This window comes from Dromiciops gliroides, chromosome 3 (assembly GCF_019393635.1).
Source record: "Dromiciops gliroides isolate mDroGli1 chromosome 3, mDroGli1.pri, whole genome shotgun sequence".
Taxonomy (NCBI): Eukaryota; Metazoa; Chordata; class Mammalia; order Microbiotheria; family Microbiotheriidae; genus Dromiciops; species Dromiciops gliroides.
In genome coordinates this window covers 272,087,806-272,107,489 of record NC_057863.1, presented here as the reverse complement: position 1 = coordinate 272,107,489, position 19,684 = coordinate 272,087,806, and the positions used below count along the sequence as shown (strand labels likewise).

The following is a 19,684-nucleotide window of genomic DNA, read 5'->3' as shown; positions in this document are numbered from 1 at the left end:
TATTGAGGGCTGTGTGAATGTCAAATATGGAGGAAAGTGGGTATACAGCAGGTGATTGTTTTAAGTATGGACAAAAAATAAGTGATACAAAAGTAAGTCAAAGTAAGAAGATTCTGGGGACTATATATATACACACACACACACACACACACACACACACACACACACACACACACACACACACAGAGTCATTCATTCATTTATTTAGAATAATGGGGGGCAGCTAGATGGCACAGTGGTAAAGCACCGGCCCTGGATTCAGGAGTACCTGAGTTCAAATCCGGCCTCAGATACTTGACATTTACTAGCTGTGTGACCCTGGGCAAGTCACTTAACCCCCATTGCCCCGCAATGAATGAATGAATGAGTAAATAAATAAATAAATAAAAATAGAATAACGGGAAGGTAGGTGGCTAAGACACATTAGGGATACAATCAGCAGAGTGCTATCTATCTACATCAATACTTCAAGTATCATCACTGCATAGGCAGTATCTCTATCAATTCAGACTACAACAACCTCCACATCTTAGTGAACTTGTCTTAATGGTTTACCATAGCCAAAAAAGGTAATTATATAGTAACCTCCCCTTTGAAGTCAAAGGGCAATATGGTAAAAATTATTTGGGGTAAAGATTAATATTCCCATTTTTAGTTTCATTTGGGAGGGGCCACACCTGGTCCATCCCGAGATTACTCCCAATATTAAGGCAAGTCACCCAAATAACGCTCAGTATATCAAAGTTTGGCCCTCACAGCAGGCTACTACATAATTAAGCGACTGGATTCAGAATACATATAAATATGAAAAAATTAGCCTTGTTTTCAAAGAAAACAAATTAAGTCTTCCCATTATTTCTCTGAATTCTACATACGGATCTTTTCTTACAACACAGAAATTTCTTTAGCTCTTCCCCAATCAATGTACATCTACTTTGTTTCAAGTTCTTTGCTACCACAAAACACATTGCTATCAATCCACTGGTGTACATGATATGATGATAAACTTCATCAAATTTAGCTAGGCTGATACAAAGAACATAAATAAAAAGAACATTGGTGGGGGGCAGCTAGGTGGTGCAATGGATAAAGCACTGGCCCTGGATTCAGGAGGACCTGAGTTCAAATCTGGCATCAGACACTTGACACTAGCTGTATGACCCTGGGCAAGTAACTTGACTCTCATTGCCCCACAAAACAAAAACAAAAACAAAAGAACATGGATTATCCCCTCCTCATATTTGGACCTTCCAGAGCTTCCCTACAACTGGTATAGCAACCATCCAAAAACCAAAGTACCAGGACTTCCTGCAAGGTTAGTTTAGCATCTTCTCTCTTTTCTGATAAGATTATAAATAGAGGAAGGGGAAATTAAGCATAGAATTATTTTATAGCTAGACTTTATCTCTGACTTACAGGATAGAGATAAAATGAGCATGATGAGGTCACCGGGTCCAACCCATTCCTGAAAAACCCACTCTACAGCACCCCTGACAAGTGGGCATCTAGCATCTACATTAAAATCTGCAGTGAAGAATAGCCACTACCACCCAACACAAGCTAGTCTTTTTTTTTTTTTGCAGGGCAATGAGCAAAAGTGATTTGCTCAGGGTCACACACGTAGTAAGTGTCAAGTGTCTGAGGTCATATTTGAACTTAGGTCCTCCTGAATCCAGGGCCAGTGCTTTATCCACTGCACCACTTAGCTGCCCCCATAGTCAGTCTACTTTCATAGTCAGCTCTAATTTTCAATAAGTTTTTCCTTATATTGAGCTAAAATCTGCCTCTCTGCAAGCTCCACCCACTACTCCAAGTCCTGCCCTCAAGGGTGCCAAGCAAAACAAGGATAATGCCTCTTCCATAAATGAGTCCTTAAAATTCTTGGGGGGAAAAAAAAAAGCTCTCATGACCTACTCTTTCCCACCCATGTCTTCTCTTCTCCAGACTAAATATTTTTAGTTCCTTCCATAGAGATCTCCTGACTTCATTCCAGTGCTATTTGCGATCGTGTTCTAGTTCACACTGCCTCTTAGAAGATTCCATCTTCCATCTAGAAAAATCTAAAAACCAGAGTACTGGAGGCAGAAGCAAGACTGCAGAGAAAAGGCAGGGATCTGCCTGAGCTCTCCCAAATTCCTCTCCAAATAGCTTTAAAATAAAGCCTCAAAACAAGTTCTGAAGTAGCAGAATCCACAAAAGGATGGGCTGAAACAATTTTCCAGCCCAAAACAACTTAAAAGGTCATCAGGAAAAGTCTGTCACAGCTGGGTGAGAGTGGAGATCAATCCAGTGCAGGCCACGCCAGCACAGACCAGGCCCTAGTAAACCAGGAGCAGGCCTTGGGAGCAACTGCATTAACAGTGGCCATGGCTGCTTCCAGAGCTCTCAGCCCTCAGATGGTAAGGGGGTCAGACAACTGGTTAGGAGATTACAGGAGCCCTTTTGCTGGCACTGGAGGCATGACTATGTTGTATAACCCATACTTGGATTTGGGACACAATCCCAGGGTGAGGAGGAACACTTGTGACTGCAGGGGAATGGAAACCTTGGTCACAGTTCCAGGGCAGAAAAGTGTGCTTGAGGTCACTCACAGACAAGAGCACTGGCGGGAAGAATTGAAAGCTTACAGATGCCCAGAACTAGCTCTGAAAACATCTGCACAACACCCTGAAGCTTTGGAAAGTGTGCCCTCCACCCCAGAAGCAGAGTCCCACTTTAACATATAGTTAAAAGTCAAGAAATAAACTGTAAAATGAGCAAAAAACAGGGAAAAATTCTGACTAGAGAAAGTTACTATTGTAATAAGGAAGATCAAAACACACTCAAAAGACAACAGTCAAAATTGCTACATCCAAAGCCTCAAAGAAAAATATGAATTGGTCCCAGGCCTTTGAAGAGCTCAAAAAGGAGTTTGAAAATCAAATAAGAGAGGCAGAGGAAAAATTGGAAAGAGAAATGAGAGTGAAAAAACAGAATACGCCAAAAGGTAAAAGAGGTACAAAAATCTAACGAAGAGAAGAATGTCTTGAAAAGCAAAATTGGCCAAATGGAAAAAGCCATGCAAAAATTCACCGAAGAGACAAACTCCTTAAAAAGCAGAATTGAATAAATAGAAAAACAGGTACAAAAATTCACTGAAGAAAAGAACTCCTTAAAAAATAAAATTGGCCAAATGGAAAAGGAGGTATAAAAGCACATTAAAGAAAATAATTTCTTAAAAGTTAGAAATGGCCAACTGGAAGCTAATGACTTTATGAGATATCAAAAAACAATAAAATGAAAACCAAAAGAATGAAAAATAGAAGAAAATATGAAATATCTCATTGGAAAAACAACTAACCTAGAAAGTAGATCCAGGAGAGATAATTTTAAAATTACTGGACTACCCGAAAGCCATGATCAAAAAAAGGGCCTAGACATAATCCTTCAAGAAATTATCAAGAAAAACTGCCCTGACATTCTAGAACCAAAGGGTAAAATAAAAATTAAAAGAACCCACTGATTACCTCCTGAAAGAGATCTCAAATTAAATTATATATTATTATACTCAAATTCCAGAGCTCCCAGGTCAAGGAGAAAATACAGCAAGCAGCTAGAAAAAAACAATTCAAATATTGTGGAGCCACAGTTAGGATAACACAAGATTTAGCAGTTTGTACATTAAAGGATCAAAGGGCTTGGAATATAATATTTTGGAAGGCAAAGGACCTATGATTACAACCAAGAATCACCTACCCATGAAAATTCCAGGGGAAAAAATAGATATTCAATGAAATAGAGGACTTTCAAGCATTCCTGATAGAAAGACCAGAGTTGAATCGAAATTTTGGCTTTCAAATATAAAACTCAAGAGAAGCATAAAAAGGTAAACAGAAAATATATATCATAAAGGCTTCAATCAGGTTAAACTGCTTATATTCCTATATGGGAAAATAGTTGTAACTCCTAAAAAACTTTCTCATTACTAATGCAGTTAGAAGGAGTATATACAGGGGGCAGCGAGGTGGTGCAGTGGATAGAGCACTGGCCCTGGATTCAGGAATACCTGAGTTCAAATCCGGCCTCAGACACTTAACACTTACTAGCTGTGTGACCCTGGGCAAGTCACTTAACCCCAATTGCCTCCCTTAAAAAAAAAAAGTATATATAGACAGAGGACACAGGTATGAGTTGAATATGATGGGATGATTATCTTAAAAAAAAAACTAGAGTAATAGTCCTCCACTCTTACCTCTAAAAAAAAAATCCACCCCATTAACCTGCATTAATCACATACTTACCCAATTGGTTTCCCTTCTTTATGGAACTGGTTTAGGACTCGTTCAACATCTTTATTGACTTTACAATCCTTTCCATCAACTGCAAATGTACACCTGCCAAAACCAAAAACTTTGCATGAGCACACTGATGGATATTTATTTTGTAAATTTATAAAGTCTATTTATTTCAAAAGTCTCACAGCACTATGCCATAACTGTTTTAAAATTTATTTTTATGTTTTGTTTTCACAGTATATTTATTTCCAAATATGTCCTTTCCCCCTGCCCAACTAATCCCCTTATAACTTAAAAAAAGAGAGAGAAAGGGGGGAAAAGTAGTTCAGCAAAATTAATTAATATATACAGAGTCCAACAATACATTCAAGAGGTTCTGAACCTGGGGTCTGTGAACTTGTGTTTTGTTTGGTTTTTTTTATATTTTGAATTGGTTTCCTTCATAATATGTAATTTTATATATTTAAAAAATATTATTCTGAGAATGGGCCCATAGTAAAGACCCCTGATATAAGAACCCCTCTACATTTGCAAAGAGTGAGAGGTTCATTTTCTCAACTCTTCTTCAGGACCAAGTTTGGTCATTACAATGAAATAGCTTTCAATCTCATTTTTAAAAATCTATTTACATTGTTGTAGTCACTACGTATACCTTTTTCTTGGTTCTATTTAATCCATTCCTCAAGTCATATTGTCTTCTCTGAATCCTACATATGCATCATTTCTTACGCTACAGTAATTTATTTGGTCCTTTCCCAATCAACATGCCTCTACTTTGTTTCAACTTCTTTGCTACCACAATATGTACTGCCATGAATATACTGGTGTTTATGGAACCTTTCTTTTGGAGTATATGCCTAACAGTGGGATCTCTTGGTCAAAAGGTATAGACATTATAGTCACTTTTTAAAAATAACTCCAAATTCTTTCCAGAACAGCTATATTAAGGTGCTTGTCTTTAACATCCCTCCAATACTGACTTACCATCTTATGTCATTTTAGCCAATTTGCCAGGTGTGAGGCAAAACTTTAGAGTTGTACTGATTTGCATTTCTCTTAGTATTAGTGATTCAAGCTTCCATTTGGTTGTTAATGGTCTTCAATTCTTTGAACTCTTTCTTCATATCAATTGACCACCTGTTCATCAGGGAACAGCTCCTGGTCTTATATAATCCTGTTAATTGCCTATCTTAGATATCAAATCTTTATCTGATGCAAAAATTTTCCCCAATAATCAGTTTCCAATCATCACTGACTTATCCTAGTTGCACTGATTTTACTAATGCAAAACTTTTCATTTTAATGTCATCAAAATTATTTATTTTATTGGTTGTCATCTCTATTCCCTTGTTTGGTTATCAATTCTCCTCAGCCAAGTGAAATGTATCTAATCTGATTCTCTTCTAATTTTTTATTTCTGGAATGACTTTTAATATTCAAGTTGTATACCCACTTTAAGCTGACAGTGATATGTAATGGTGCACTGGAAAGAGCCTTGGCTCCTGAGTCAGAAGACCTAGTTTCAAATCCTGCCTCCAATGATTATTACCTGTGTGATTTTGGGTAAGTCATTTTACCTCCTTGGACCTCAGTTTCTTCATCTGTAAAATGAGAGGCTGAATTATATGATCTGTATAGTCCTTTCGAGCCCTAGACCTATGATGTGTATTGTTCTAGACCTAATTTCTGCCAAATTTTTCCAGTTTTCCCTGCTACTAATATCAATTTTTAAGAAATTCAAAGATATATTTTAACAGCAAGAAATATAATCTTAGGATGTCAAAACTCTATTAGAATGTAAGTTACTCTATGCCCAAAGGGCTACAGAACTGTGCATACCCTTTGATCCAATGCTAGGTCTACATCCCAAAGATATCCAAAAAAAGGGAAAAGAATCTATTTGTATGAAAATATTTATAGCAGCTCTTTTTTTTTTTTTTTGTGGTACGTAAGAGTTGGAAACTTAAGGAATGCCCATCAATTGGGGAATGGCTAAACAAGCTGTGGTATATGATTGTGATGAAATACTATTGTGTTTTAAGAAATGAGAGGTAAGATGATTTCAGAAAGGCATGAAAAGACTTACATGAACTGATACAAAGTGAAGTGAACACAATACGATATGATGAAGAACTGTGAATGACTTAGCTATTATCAGAAATACAATGATCCAAGACAATTCCAAAGGACTAATGATGAAGCATACTATCTGCCTCCAGAGAAAGAACAGAATTGTTTAAATACAGACTGAAGCATGCTATTTTTCACTTTTTTCATTCTTTTTCTTTTGTCTTATTGTACAAAATGACTAATATGTAAATGTTTTACATGAGTGTACATTTACAACATATATATTTATATGTATATTTATATAGCTACAGATAGAGACAACGCAGAAAAGTATTTAGCTCATAATAAGCACGTAATAAATGCTTTTTGTTCATTCGTTCATTTTATTTAGCCAACTGACTCTTACACTCTCCACAATAGCCACCCCACCTCTTCTCTCCAAGCTCCCCAAATAATCTCCCATCCACCTTCCTCAGCAGATTTCCTCACTTCCTATTTAACTGAGAAAACTAAGGCCATGCTGTCATGAATTTCTTCATCTCCCCAACCCCACCTCTCTCTATCTTCACCCATCCTCTCCTCCATTTACCTCACTTTACCTAAGCTTTCTTTTGCCTCATTATACCCTCCCATGTATCATGCTTATTGGGGTACATATGGTCTACTTCCCATGGACTATAAACCCTAGAGGGCAAGAGCTGTTTTATTTCTGTCATTATATTCTCAGTGTTGCAAAAATCAGCAAAATACTCACAGGTTTTTGGCAGCTCCAAATCCCCCAGGAAAGATAACAGCATCATAGTCCTTTGAATTAAGTTTTGATAAGTCAGTAATCTTGCCTCGAGCAATCCTTGCTGATTCTACCAAAACATTCCTTGAAAAAAAAAAATCACATAGGGAGTAAAGACTAGAAAGAGGAGAGAATACAGTTACTGCAGGGATGATGTCCTGGGAAAGAACTAAGAGACAAAAAGATTAGAAGTCCTGGTAAGGATGAAGAACAGTCAGCAATCATAAGCTATAGGGAAAAGTAGAATGACAAAAGATTATTATCATATAAAAAAATAAAACCTTTATTATTTTATACAGAGAATCAGGAGTCATAAGACACAGGGAAAGAAAGAATTATAAAAGATTATGACCATACAAAAAATTTCAGAATTTGTCAACGTGGAAGTAAAACATTTGTGGTAATAGCAAAATTAAAGGCATGACCCATCTCTTTGGGTAGCAGAAGTGGAGGGAATAAGTCATGGGAATTTAAAAGACTGAGGAATTGAGAAGTTGGGGTATTTGAGGGAATATCAATATATATGTGGAATTCCCCTATTATGAGGGTAGGAGTTAATGTAAAGAAAACCAATGTCAGGCATTGAACTCACTGAGAAAAGGATAAATGACATGGAGGTGAACAGATAACAGCTGGTAGGATTTGGATTGGGTGATAAATCTGGATAATGTAATCTGAAAGAAGATGAAGTTGCTCATCAGGAGCCAGAGGTTCAGAATCACTAGGATGGAAAGAATATAAGATTCATTAAGAAAGATGGGTGATTAGATAGTTCAAGGTTGCTTATACAAGGCTTGATCTATCTTATAAGGCCCAGAAGGGAATAACAGGAAGTAGTATACACTGGCGAGATAGGAAGCCAGTCAGGAGGCAGGAATAGCAATGCAAAGTAAGAGAAAAACTACCGTGAAACAGGACTAGGACTAGACATAGAGATAGGCCAGGGATCTGCTTGAAGTCAGCCTGAGTCTGTGTCTTTAAGGCCTATATTTCTTGCCTTGAACTAGCCTTTCATCAACAGAAAGTTAACTATCGAGTGGTAACTTTTTATTGCCACTGCAGCTCTAGAGAGAATCTTTTTTTTTTTTTTGGTGAGGCAATTGGGGTTAAGTGACTTGCCCAGGGTCACACAGCTAGTAAGTGTTAAGTGTCTGAGGCCGGATTTGAACTCAGGTACTCCTGACTCCAGGGCCGGTGCTCTATCCACTGTGCCACCTAGCTGCCCCTCTGGAGAGAATCTAAGCTGCATCCCTGGAGGTCCCACCCCACTGAAAGAGAAAATCTCTCTGAATGCTTAAGTCCATAGGTAGGTAATGTCATGTAGTGGGAAGGATGTTGAAATTGGCCATCCCAGGACCTGAATTCAAATCCTGATTTCCACTTACTTCCTGTGAGACCCTTAGCAAGTCTCTTAACCTCTCTGGGTCTTGGTTTCCTTATCTGTAAAATGAAAGTATTTTGACTAGATGATCACTAAAGAACCTTCCAGCTCTAGATCTATGATGCTGTAACTAGTTTACAAGATAGCCACAAAGTCACATAGCTTTGATTATTAATACCTTAAATGTCTCAGTGCCACTAAACCCCTAGAAATTCTCTAATAATTAGCTAATCCGATGTCCAGGAACAAAGTATTCCATGTTTATTGCACTGGGACTCTGATCAAAAAATCTCTAGCAAATTCCATCAGAAACCCATACCAAAACTTGGAGAGAAGGAAATCCCAGAGATTAAAAGAGCTAGGATTAGAAAAGACTGGGGCTCTTAAAAATAGAAAACATTAGGAAGTTGAAGTAAAACCCTAAGAATGGAGAGGAAGAGTTTGCAGACAACCCAGAGCTAGTATCCCCAGGCCTTTGTTGGCTGGGGATCTGACTGCAGTATCATTCACCTTCCCAACAGCCACACAGGAAGAACAGGAGAGAGAGAGAGAGAGACTAAGGTCTCATACCACTAGCTCTGACCCAGCAACACGAGCTCTCTGAGACTGAGAGTCTCATTAGTCATAGGCTAACCACAACTATCCTCATAACAAACAATCCCTTACCATGTGTTACTCTTTCTTTTTCCACAAAGTTTAGCACCAAGCTCCTTTCCTCTCCAACTTCTGCCCTTATAATAAGGAACTTCTATCCCTAGGGTGATGTTCCTTTTCATTCCCCAAATTTCCCAACCTCCTAATTCCGCAATCTCTTTAAATCCCAAGAGATTCTCCATCACTCCACTTCAGCAAAACACTGCATCTCACCATAATCCACTGTAGGTACCAAATTTAATATGTGGAGAGTTAACTGGGTAGCTCACCGTAATACTGGGGTTCAGAAAATAATGAGGGACCTCTAGGTCCAAAACGTCCTCCCCTCCGAATTGCCTTTTAGTTATTTCTCCCAGGCCAATAAAAAAGGAGCCAAACAGCCTCTTTCCCACAAACGAATCAGGTTTTATTAATGGGAATAAAATACACAGCAAAGGTGAAATTAATAAAGTCAAGGACAAGGCAATAGGGAAAAAGGAAAATGGATAATCTCCCTAACTCTAACAAAAGCCTATACAATCCCCAAACTCGCTTCCAGCTCAGCTAATTCAAAGAGCTGGGCTCATTTTATTAACTCCCAACCTGAGGTCCCTAGTTTCAATGAGAGACAGCTGTGCAGCCAAGGCCCAGACAAAACCACCAGGAAAAACCTCTCTCTTCCATTCCCAGAAGCTCACCCACTGGAAAAAGAACAAGCTCCCCATAGCCAGCGTTTACTCTCCCTCCCCCAAAAAGGGAGGTCCTTCAAACTAGCTGTGGAGAGGCGTTCCCCTGCTGACATCAGCAGCATATGTCACTCAGGGCAGGCCAGTTGTGGCCCATCACCAATCATCCCTTTATTTTACCACATTCCCCCCTTTGTTTCTTCAAGGAACATGGAGTGTTTCCTCAATGAAACAAGACGAATGTTTCAATTCCTTCATCTAAAACTGACATTCCTCTACGTGATCATAACCTCCACTTTCCCTATTCTTCAACCCTCCAAAACCTAGTTCTGACCTGAGTTTTCCACACACTCACAACCCTCTAATTTCATTTTCTTCCCTTCCTCTCAAACTTTGACCATATAATTAACCAATTCAACTACTTACTCTCATCTGCTCTTGAATTCACTCATCTTTTGTCAAATCTTATCCCTAAATTACTACTATCTGCTTCCTCTACTTCTACTCATGTGCTCCTGAATGGTGCTGAAGAAGTCATTCAACTGTGTTAATTGGTGATAAAATTATCCATGGCCCGCAATGCAGCAAGGTTAATTCCTATCTTTTATTCCTAAGTGATTCCCTATCTTATACCCGACAAAAACTATGCCAAACCTTCTCTTTCAAGCCTCCCATAATTTCCCTCCCCCTTCCACTCAGTAAAAGGCCCTGCCTCTTACTTTACTGAGAAAACTAGAGCCATTCACAATGAGCTCCCCCTTCTCCTCTTCTCCCCTAAAAACTTTCCAACATCATCCCCCATAATCTCCTCCTTTCCCCAGTCTCTGACAATGAGGTGGCCCTTCTCCTTGCCAAGATTAACTCCCCTAAATGTGTCCTTGATCCCACTCTTTCCTATCTTTTCCAGACTACCCCCACATTCAAGTACCATATTCTTTCATATTTTCGCCCTCCCTCTCCTACCCCCTTTCTCCAATGATAAGTGACCTCTCTCATCTCAAATCTCTTATGACACTCTATTTAGGCTTTTCTTAGGCAGCTGGTGACACAGCAGAGTGAGCTACGTACCTGAAGTCAGGAAGACTGAAGTTCAAATCTAGCCTCAGATACTTACTAACTGTATGACTCTCATTGTTTACCTCAGTTTACTCAATTGTCAAATAGGGATAATAACAGCACCTACTTCATAGAATTGTTGTGAGAATAAAATAAGATAATATTTGTAAAGTACCTGCACAGTGCCTGGCACACAGGAAGTGATATATAAATGCTTATTACCTTCTTCCCCCTTTGCACTTATATTTTGCTTTATAATTATTTCTCTATCTATACACTCATACTATAAAATCCTTGAAGGCAGGGCCTGTGTTTCATCTTTTTATCTACCTCAGCACCTAGCACAGTACATGGACAGAGGTAATTGAAATTAATTTAGTCATACTGTATACAGTTGACTATACTATCCAAAGTAGTACTCATTAAACCTTGCTGATTGACTATCCATGTCCACAAAAAGCAAAGAATCTCTTCTTGTTCAGTTATTCAGTTGGATCCAACTCTTCATGACCAAGTAGACCATACTGTCCATGGGCTTTCTTGGCAAAGATATTGGAGTGTCTTGCCATATTTCCTTCTCTAGTGGATTAAGGCAAACAGGTTAAGTGACTTGCCCAGGATCACACAGCTAGTTAAGTGTCAGAAGCCAAATCTGAACTCAGGTCTTCCTGACTCCAGGTCCAGAACTCTATCCACTGAGTCATCTAGCTGTCTCCTAGGCAAACAGAGGTTAAGTGACTTGACCAAAGTAACACAGCTAGTAAGTGTTTGAAGCTGGATTTGAACTCGAGTCTTACTTACCGTTTTTCATTCTCTGTGGGTTGTCCATTGGTATGATCAATAACATGCAACTGAGAAACATTAGGTGCATACATCTTAACTTCAGCACCTTCACGACTCAAGTGAACTAATATCCTGTAAAAGAGAAGTTTGAATAAGGCTAAAAGCCTTAAAAACCAATTCCTAATGTATTAATCTAAGTTTATAAGGTATAGTGAAAACAGCACTGGACTTAAAGTAAGGAAGATCTAAGTACAAATCAGCTCTGTGACCATGAACAAGTCACTTAATTTTTATTTATTCCCTTCCTGCTCTTTCTGGAATTTGTCACTATACTCAGCTGTCACCTCACCCTAGAATATCCTTCTATCATGCCAGCCCCTTTCTTCCATTGGTGAATTCCTCCCAGGGCCTCCATGGAGGGAGCGATGGGGTTGCTGGGCTATCAAATATTCATTCTCCTCCTGTCCCTGCCTCTGGCTTTCCAGAATTAAATATCTCTCTTCTAACTTGGGGACCTTCCCTTGCCCCTTTCCACTCCACTCCACCCCACTCCTTTCCAGATCCTTTTTGAGTACTGTCTTTCCCCTTTAGAATATAAGCTCCTTGAGGGAAGAAATTGTTTTTATTTACGCTTGTATTTGTATTTTCCATGCTTAGTACAGTGCATATATTAAGTTCTTAATAAATGCTTGCTGTCTTATCTTAACTCTATAAGCCTGTTTCCTCATCTATAAAATGAAGATGGTACCTATATTTCCCACACAAGTTTGTTTTGAGAATTAAATGAAATAACAATTAAAAAGGCACTTTGCAAATCCTAAAAGTGCCATATGACAGCTACCATTATTGTTTTTAAAATAGGTTGTTAACCAAATGATAAGTATGAGTCCCAGGTGTACACTACTTGTCAACTTTGCTTTATTTTTGCTTTCAACAAATCCTTGTTGAATATAACACCATTTACCTAAAAGTGTTCTAACTCTAACATTAGGGTTAAGGTTGAATTACTAAATAACAATACAAATCTCTATTATCCTAGTCCCTTGGGAAGGAAACTCATAGGCTATAGAGCTAAGATAAACTGAAATTTTATTTGTCCCAAAGTTCCCTGACACCGAATTCACCAAGCAGTATGGGGAACTAGAAAGTACTTAAGTCATATGTGTAATGTCAACTAAGGCTTTTCCCTACTTTTTCCCTTCCCCCTCTTCCCCACCCACAGGTCTGACACATTTTGTACCCACACAGTGGTGACCAGATCACCACAAGACTAGCAAGTTTCAAGATCCTTCAGCTTACTACTAGCCTAGCATAATTTCTCTCTAAATTGATGGTTTTCTACTAGACCTTGACAAAGTTACTTCAACAGAAAAAAATGTTATTTCTGAACTTGGAGTGGAGTAATAATAACAAATAGATGTCAATTATACATGACTTTAAGGTCTACAAAGTATTATGTATTATACATATATGTACCCATATACATACAACCTCTTGAGTCTCATGACATACCTGTGAAGTGGGTATTTTTAATATTATTATTACTATGTGACAAGTGAGGATGTTAAAATTTATAAAAGTGACTTGCCTATGGCCATAGTTAATAAATGTTAGAAACAGGATTTTAACCTATGTTCCTTAACATAGGTCTAACCATATAACCACTCTACCATAGTACCCTACTGTAGTAAAGAACAGATTTTATATAGAAAGGGGCTTACGCTGAGGCCTCGTGAATTTCTGTGCCATCATAAACACCACTTCCAGACAAAATCTGGGAAGAAAAAAGAAAGGTATTCATTCTACAAAATTTTGGAGCATCTACTATGGCCAAGACAGTGGAAGTGAAAGCAACAAGAAAGTGCTTTGGTTTGGGTGTCTGGTGGGAATGAAAGGTTGTGGGAGTCACCTTTAAAACTTAGTGAGGGAGTAAGACAGGCAAGCAGGCTGGTGTAGTAGAAAGACTAGACTTAGAACTGAGAAAAACCCTCAATTATGGAAATGGTTTTGCCACTAGCTTTGTGATTCCCCCAGACTCCCTTTCTTCATCAGCAGAATGGTAATATTTAACTTTACAAAGCCAAGAGGAAAGTACTAAACAAAATTCATCCTTGTTATTTTGAGTTGAACAACAATGATTGGCAGTTGCTCAGCCTGCAAACATGTGGAAAGTAATTTTATCTCTTTTGAGCTTTATCACTTTGTCCTTTCTGTAACACAGATTCTCACTGGGGTGAAATAAGGATGTTATGGTCAGAAAATTAAATAATTCTCTCCTGCTGTTTTTATTTTATTACTGTCCGTTTCTTTGTATACCCAGCACTTAGCACAGTAAGGCTTGCTGACTTGACTGGTTTGGTACTTTGGGTCTAATCTTTACAAGTTTTGGGGTTTTTTTCCCCCACACTGTTGCTACTAAAAAGGAAAGTCTGGAGAAGGTGACTAATAAAAACTTCCTAGAGTAGCAAAAAAGTTTTCAATTTCACTCAAAGTTTTCAATTGCACTTGACTGCATCTGAATGACCTTTACCTTTGGTCACATCTGGACATATCTGATTGTCCTTTCCTTTTGTAAACCAGTGACTCTCCTAGTCACAGCTAGGTGGCAATGGATATAGTACAGGGCCTTAAGTCAGGAAGACTCATCTTCCTGAGTTCAAATCTAACCTCAGACACTTACTAGCTGTGTGACCCTGGACAAGTCATTTAACTGTTTGCCTCAGTTTCCACACCTGTAAAATGAAATGGAGAAGGAAATGGCAAACAACTCCAGGTTCTTTGCCAAGAAAACGCAAAATGGGGTAAGGAAGGGAATCGACAACGACTGTCCTTTACTTTTGTAAGTTACTGACTGTCCTTTACTTTTGTAAGTTACTGATTGTCCCTTTACCTTTGTAAGTTACTGACTGTCCTTTACCTTTGCAAACTGATGGTTCTCTAAGTAGGACAGAAAGGAAGGTACATACAAAAAAAAAAAAAAAGGAAACTGGGGTGCGCTGGGAAGCTGAAGGCTGTAAGGGGCCTTAGAGATCGTAGTCTAACCCCAACCCTCACACGAGGGAAGGAAAGGAGTACCGGGGAAGGAAATCGATTTGCCCAAGGTCAGAAGCTAACAAGGACCAAAGGCAGGATTTCACCCCGCGCCCCCCGCCCCCAGTCTCTAATCTTCCCGCTACGCTGTCCTAGCACGACTACGGCACCCAGTGCTGTGGAGCCCGTGGGCCACGTGCCGGCCTCCCCTTCGGGGGCAGCCAATGCCCCGCGGCCCCGCAGGTCCGGTCTCCGCCTTACTCACGACTGCTACTTTGGCCCCGGGACGCCGCGCGGAGCCGTGAAAGGCGGCGAGGGGAGGAAGCTGCTGCCCGCCGGACCTCAGCCAGGGCAGACAGCCGGGGAAAAGCGGCCTGGAGGCCACCGCGGACCTCACGGCAAACATAGCTAAGGCCGCTGTCGCTGGACACGGAGAGGACCAGGAGGTAGCGCAGGTGGTACTTCCACAAGGTGAAGGGAATTCCCACGTGACCTTGACTTCCGCTGCCCCTTTCCTTCAGGCGGAAGAGTCACGTGAGCAAAGCAGGCGTGGGCTAGAACCGCTTACTCCAGAGGCGCTTACGCGCTTGGCTGACCCCGAGGCCGAGGAGATACTTCCTTTAGGGTAGTGGGCGGGGCTAACACTTTTGAGTGGCGGGAGGGTGAAGAGAGAAAATTGCTGTCTGGCGCCCTCCAAGGGCTGGAAGAACCGTAGCAAAGAAAACATTGAAACTCCCAACATCCATCCTTACTGACACCAACCTGCAAAATTCCTTGTGTTAATTGCCTAAAACAAGTCGCTTCCACCCCGATAAAACATTTTTTAAAGTTTTATTTTTGTTTTGTTTTTTAACATTACAAACATTTACATATTCCTTCCATTCCCTGGAAGTCTTGTAACAAAATTTTAAAAATTAAATAAGCATAAAACCAAAACTAAACAAATAATTTTGAAATTTATTAAACAAAACTAACAATAAAGTGACCTCTTGCATGCAACGTGCATAGTTAAACCCATCTGTGGGATTTAAAACCTAAATGACAGGTGATGGTGGTGACTTCCAAATTTGGAGGAGCAGTTACAGAAGCAAAGATTATTGTTCCGTATTTTTAATATGTTGACCCTGAAGTGCTGGAAAAATATCCAGATGATGTCCAGGAAGCAGTTGAGACTTCAGGACTGGAGTTCAGAAAAGTGATGGAGTCATGTGTGTAGAGGTATAAATTGAATCCATGGTTGTAGATGAGATCACTAGGGAAAGGAGAAGCCCCAGTGATTTAATGGAAACCCAGGCTTAGAAGAAGAAAAAAAATCAGGAGTAAAATGTCCTGAAAGCCAAAAGAAAGAATTTTCAGGACAAGATGGTGTCAACAATGTCAAAAGTTACAAAAAGGGTCAGAGGATGAGAAAATGCAATCAGACTTAGCATTTAAGAAATACTTCCATTCCCCATTAGATAAATGGCCAAAAGATATAAACAAACAGTTCCCGAAGAATTGCAAACTATAAATAATCATATGAAAAAATGTTCCACATCACTAATAAGAAAAATTTAAATCCATAGTGAACCAAGATTAATGAAAAATGTGAAGTTAATGTTTGAGGGGGTATAAAAAGATGGGATACATTAATGTATTCTGAAAGCAATTTGGAATGATGCAAATTAAGTGACTAAAATGTCCCCTCAACTGTTACCCCAAAGAAGCCATTGTTAAGAAGAAAGTCTAACAAAATATTTATAATAAGACTTTTTTGCAATATCAAAGAATTGGAAACAAAGTAGATACCTATCAACTGGGAAATATCTAAACAAATTGTCCTACATGTTGCACTTAAAATAATTACAAGAGACACCAGTTCTGGGCAAGCATATTATCTATTTATCGATATCTACCAGTAAAGGATTGACAAAACACCTCCCTAACTCCTTATGTCCAAAGAGAGAGAGAGAGAGAGAGAGAGAGAGAGAGAGAGAGAGAGATTGAGAGCGCATGACTCCTTTTCCAGGTTTTTATTCCTTTTCAAATCAAATCTAATTGGTTCATGTAATTAAAGGTAGATTACATCAGGTCAAAAGGATGCACTGTCCCCTTGATTCAAGACAATATCTCTATATATGGTAATAAACCCAAAAAATTTGGACACCCCCCTCCCCAGACTGTTCGAGGATGCTGACTACTATCTGAGTGTGGTTCTGAGGGTGTGGTCTAGCTGAAAGCAAGTAATGAGAAGGGAAATCTGAATTTCCCCATGTAACGATTGGAATGACGCCACCTGCTGGAGACTTACTGTAGAAGAGTTCCGCCCATGAAGCGAAGGTCTGAGGGCAAGACCAGCAGTCTTTTCTTTGGTGTCAGGAAGTGACGCTGGCTAGTGGGAGGAAGAAGGAAGAGACTGGCGCTCGGGCTCACTCTCTTTCCTGAGGATGCTGATGGAGAAAGGAGCTAGAAATGCGCTCTCCCTTTAATAGATAGGAATCTAGGCCTTTTTTCTTCTCTTTACCAAATTCTCATTCTCCTTAATAAATGCTTAAAAGTCTAACTCTTGCTAAAGCTTATAATTTATTGGTGACCACTCATTAGATATTTTAGACAGTTTAGCTAGAATTTTAGCCCTTAACACCCATCAATAATTATTTTCTCACATACATAAATGTAGTAGAATAATACTGTGCTGAGAAATTATGTGTATAATGAATACCAAGAAGCATGGAAAGATCTATATGAACAGATGCAGAACGGAGTAATCACAGCCAAGAAAACAATATACACAGGAGCTACAACAATGTCAATGGGAAGAACCACACGCAAAAAAAATCAAAAGTGAATGTTGCAAAATTATAAAGAAGCAGCATGGATTGAAAGAGGAGATGTGAGAGGACACTACCAATCCACCACTTTAAGGAGATGGGAGGGCTATAACTATTGCATATTGCACATTTCCAAACCTTTTCAATGTATCGATATATAGATTGTGCTAAATTTTTCTTTCTTTTTTTGCCTTTAAAAGACACCATTATATAGGATGTTTCTACATATATATGGATGTGCATATATATGTAACATGCACAGATATAACATTATTTAGGTGAGGGGGAAGGATGCTAGCGAAAATTGTGATGTAAAAAACATTAACACAAGCTTATGAAAAAAGAAAAAAATTCACAATAACCTCCCCCAAAAAATCACCCATGAATGTTACAAAAGTATGACCAAATTTGGCCCCAAATTAGATCTTTGAGGTTACCTCCTCCTCATGGATACACTATGGGTGTGGTCCAATGCATTTTTTGGTTCATTTTGCTGCATTTATTTCTCTCCTTTTTTTATTCTTTATATGGGATAGTGTTTGGGGAAAAAGAAGAGATACTTTGAGAAAAATAAGTTACATAAAAATATTTTTTAAATTTGTTTTCATTTTTTAAAAAGGAAATGCTTGATAACCTTCAAGAGTACAGTTTCACTGGTGCTGCTGTCAGAAGCCAGATTGTAAGGTGCTAGAGTGGGGGGTAAAGAAATGGCTGTCATTTTTACAGCAAAGTGAAGGGAGACATAGTATGAGAGTTTGAGGGAACAACACAGTACAATGTCTGGGTTTTATTTTTTAAGGATAAAGAAGATCTGAGTAACTTTGCAGGCATCAGGGGAGAAAATGAAGATAAGGCAGTTGTGAGTGATAATTGAAAATGGAACAAGTTCCCATATATACATGGAGTGAACGTTGTGAGAAACAGATGCAGACCACCTTCTCAAAATAAGTTTTTTCAGAGGCAACTTTGGTATAACCAAAAAAAAAAAAATCTTTATTGCATTCTCATGAGAATGGGCACCCACATTAAAACAATCAGTGAGTGTGCAGCCTGTATTTATCCTAACTCCTAACACACCAAGTCCCTTCTCCAAGTCACCATAGATCAGTTACATTGGGTTCACAATCTTCCCAGAAGAGTTCTAAATTCTCCTTGATATGTTTACCCCTCCCATCTTCTTACAACACTCTCATTTCTTTTCCCAATTTTTCTTCAACTTCTTTTATATGAATTTTAAGCTCCTTTTTGAGCTCTTCCATGAGTTCTTTCTGGGCTTGACAGCACTTCCCATTTTTATAGGCTTTGCCTATAGGTGTTTTGACATCATTGTCCTCTTATAAGTTTGTGTCTTGATCTTCCCTGTCACCAAAACTCTCTATGGTCAGATTCTTTTTTATTATTTTTTGCTCATCTTTTTTGGCCTTTTTCCTCTTCTCTTAAAAATAGAGCTCTGCTCTCATATTTCTTGTGCAGGCCCTAGTTGTTTACCTGGTGCTGCACTGATGTTGCCCTAAGGCCCACGGGGGACCTTTGTGTCTGGTGACTGAAGGGCTAGGGTTGGGGGTGACTAGTGATGCCAGAGGCCATAGGGGTCTGACAGCTTACCTGGTGCTGAGACAGGGTCCTAGTGCTCCTGTGTAGTGTGTGCTGAGGTCAGTGGCACTAAGCTGAAGCATGTGGAAGTCTGGCAACTAGCAGCTGTCTACCCATTCCCCTGGCTATGCCGAGGGACATGGAGGTGCTGGTGTTGGCATTTGCCTGCTCTGCAGCACTGGGGATCACCTGATGCTTTGCTGAGGTGGGACTTGCAGGGATGCTTCCTGTTCTAGACTGTGCTCCCCTTTTACCTGAGACAGCCCTCTCTTGCTGATCTTCCAAGTTTGTTGAGCTCTTTTTGCTGACTCTGCTGTTCCGGGATTTGTTTTGGGGAGCTATTTTATCGTTGTTTGGAGCTGAATATGGGTGTTATGGCAGTTTACTGCTTACTCCACCATCTTGGCTCCTGGGACTCAACATTTTAAAAAATGAATGTTAAAATTTTTTCAAATGTAATTGAGAGGGGGGTGCAGCCAAGATGGCGGAGGAAAGACATTAAATGCACAGAGCTCCTGATACAATCACTCCAAAAACAGCAATAAAAGAACCCCTGAAGCAGAAAAACATAAAAATAC

The 19,684-nt window shown here is 39.3% G+C and overlaps 2 protein-coding genes across 7 annotated transcripts in view; both read right to left on the bottom strand.

Moving 5' to 3' along the window:
• GATD3 (glutamine amidotransferase class 1 domain containing 3) overlaps positions 1 to 15,284 on the bottom strand; it is a 30,045-nt gene extending 14,761 nt beyond the window's left edge. Inside the window, exons 1-5 of one of the 2 annotated variants that reach the window (XM_043997234.1) lie at positions 14,969 to 15,284; positions 13,395 to 13,447; positions 11,692 to 11,805; positions 7,099 to 7,218; positions 4,281 to 4,373 (exon numbers count right to left, since the gene is read on the bottom strand). In XM_043997234.1, coding sequence (XP_043853169.1) covers positions 4,281 to 4,373; positions 7,099 to 7,218; positions 11,692 to 11,805; positions 13,395 to 13,447; positions 14,969 to 15,109 — 521 coding nt within the window. In that variant the 5' untranslated portion in view covers positions 15,110 to 15,284. The remainder of the gene's footprint in view (positions 1 to 4,280; positions 4,374 to 7,098; positions 7,219 to 11,691; positions 11,806 to 13,394; positions 13,448 to 14,968) is intronic. The other variant, XM_043997235.1, reaches the window with a different exon arrangement.
• A 311-nt stretch (positions 15,285 to 15,595) lies between these two features.
• The window catches only part of PWP2 (PWP2 small subunit processome component), a 58,263-nt gene continuing 54,174 nt past the window's right edge, over positions 15,596 to 19,684 (bottom strand). For 3 of the 5 annotated variants that reach the window (XR_006355735.1, XR_006355737.1, XM_043997017.1), the window contains one exon: positions 15,596 to 16,032. The gene's annotated coding sequence lies outside the window, so the exon portion shown is untranslated. The remainder of the gene's footprint in view (positions 16,033 to 19,684) is intronic. The other 2 variants (XR_006355736.1, XM_043997018.1) reach the window with 1 other exon arrangement.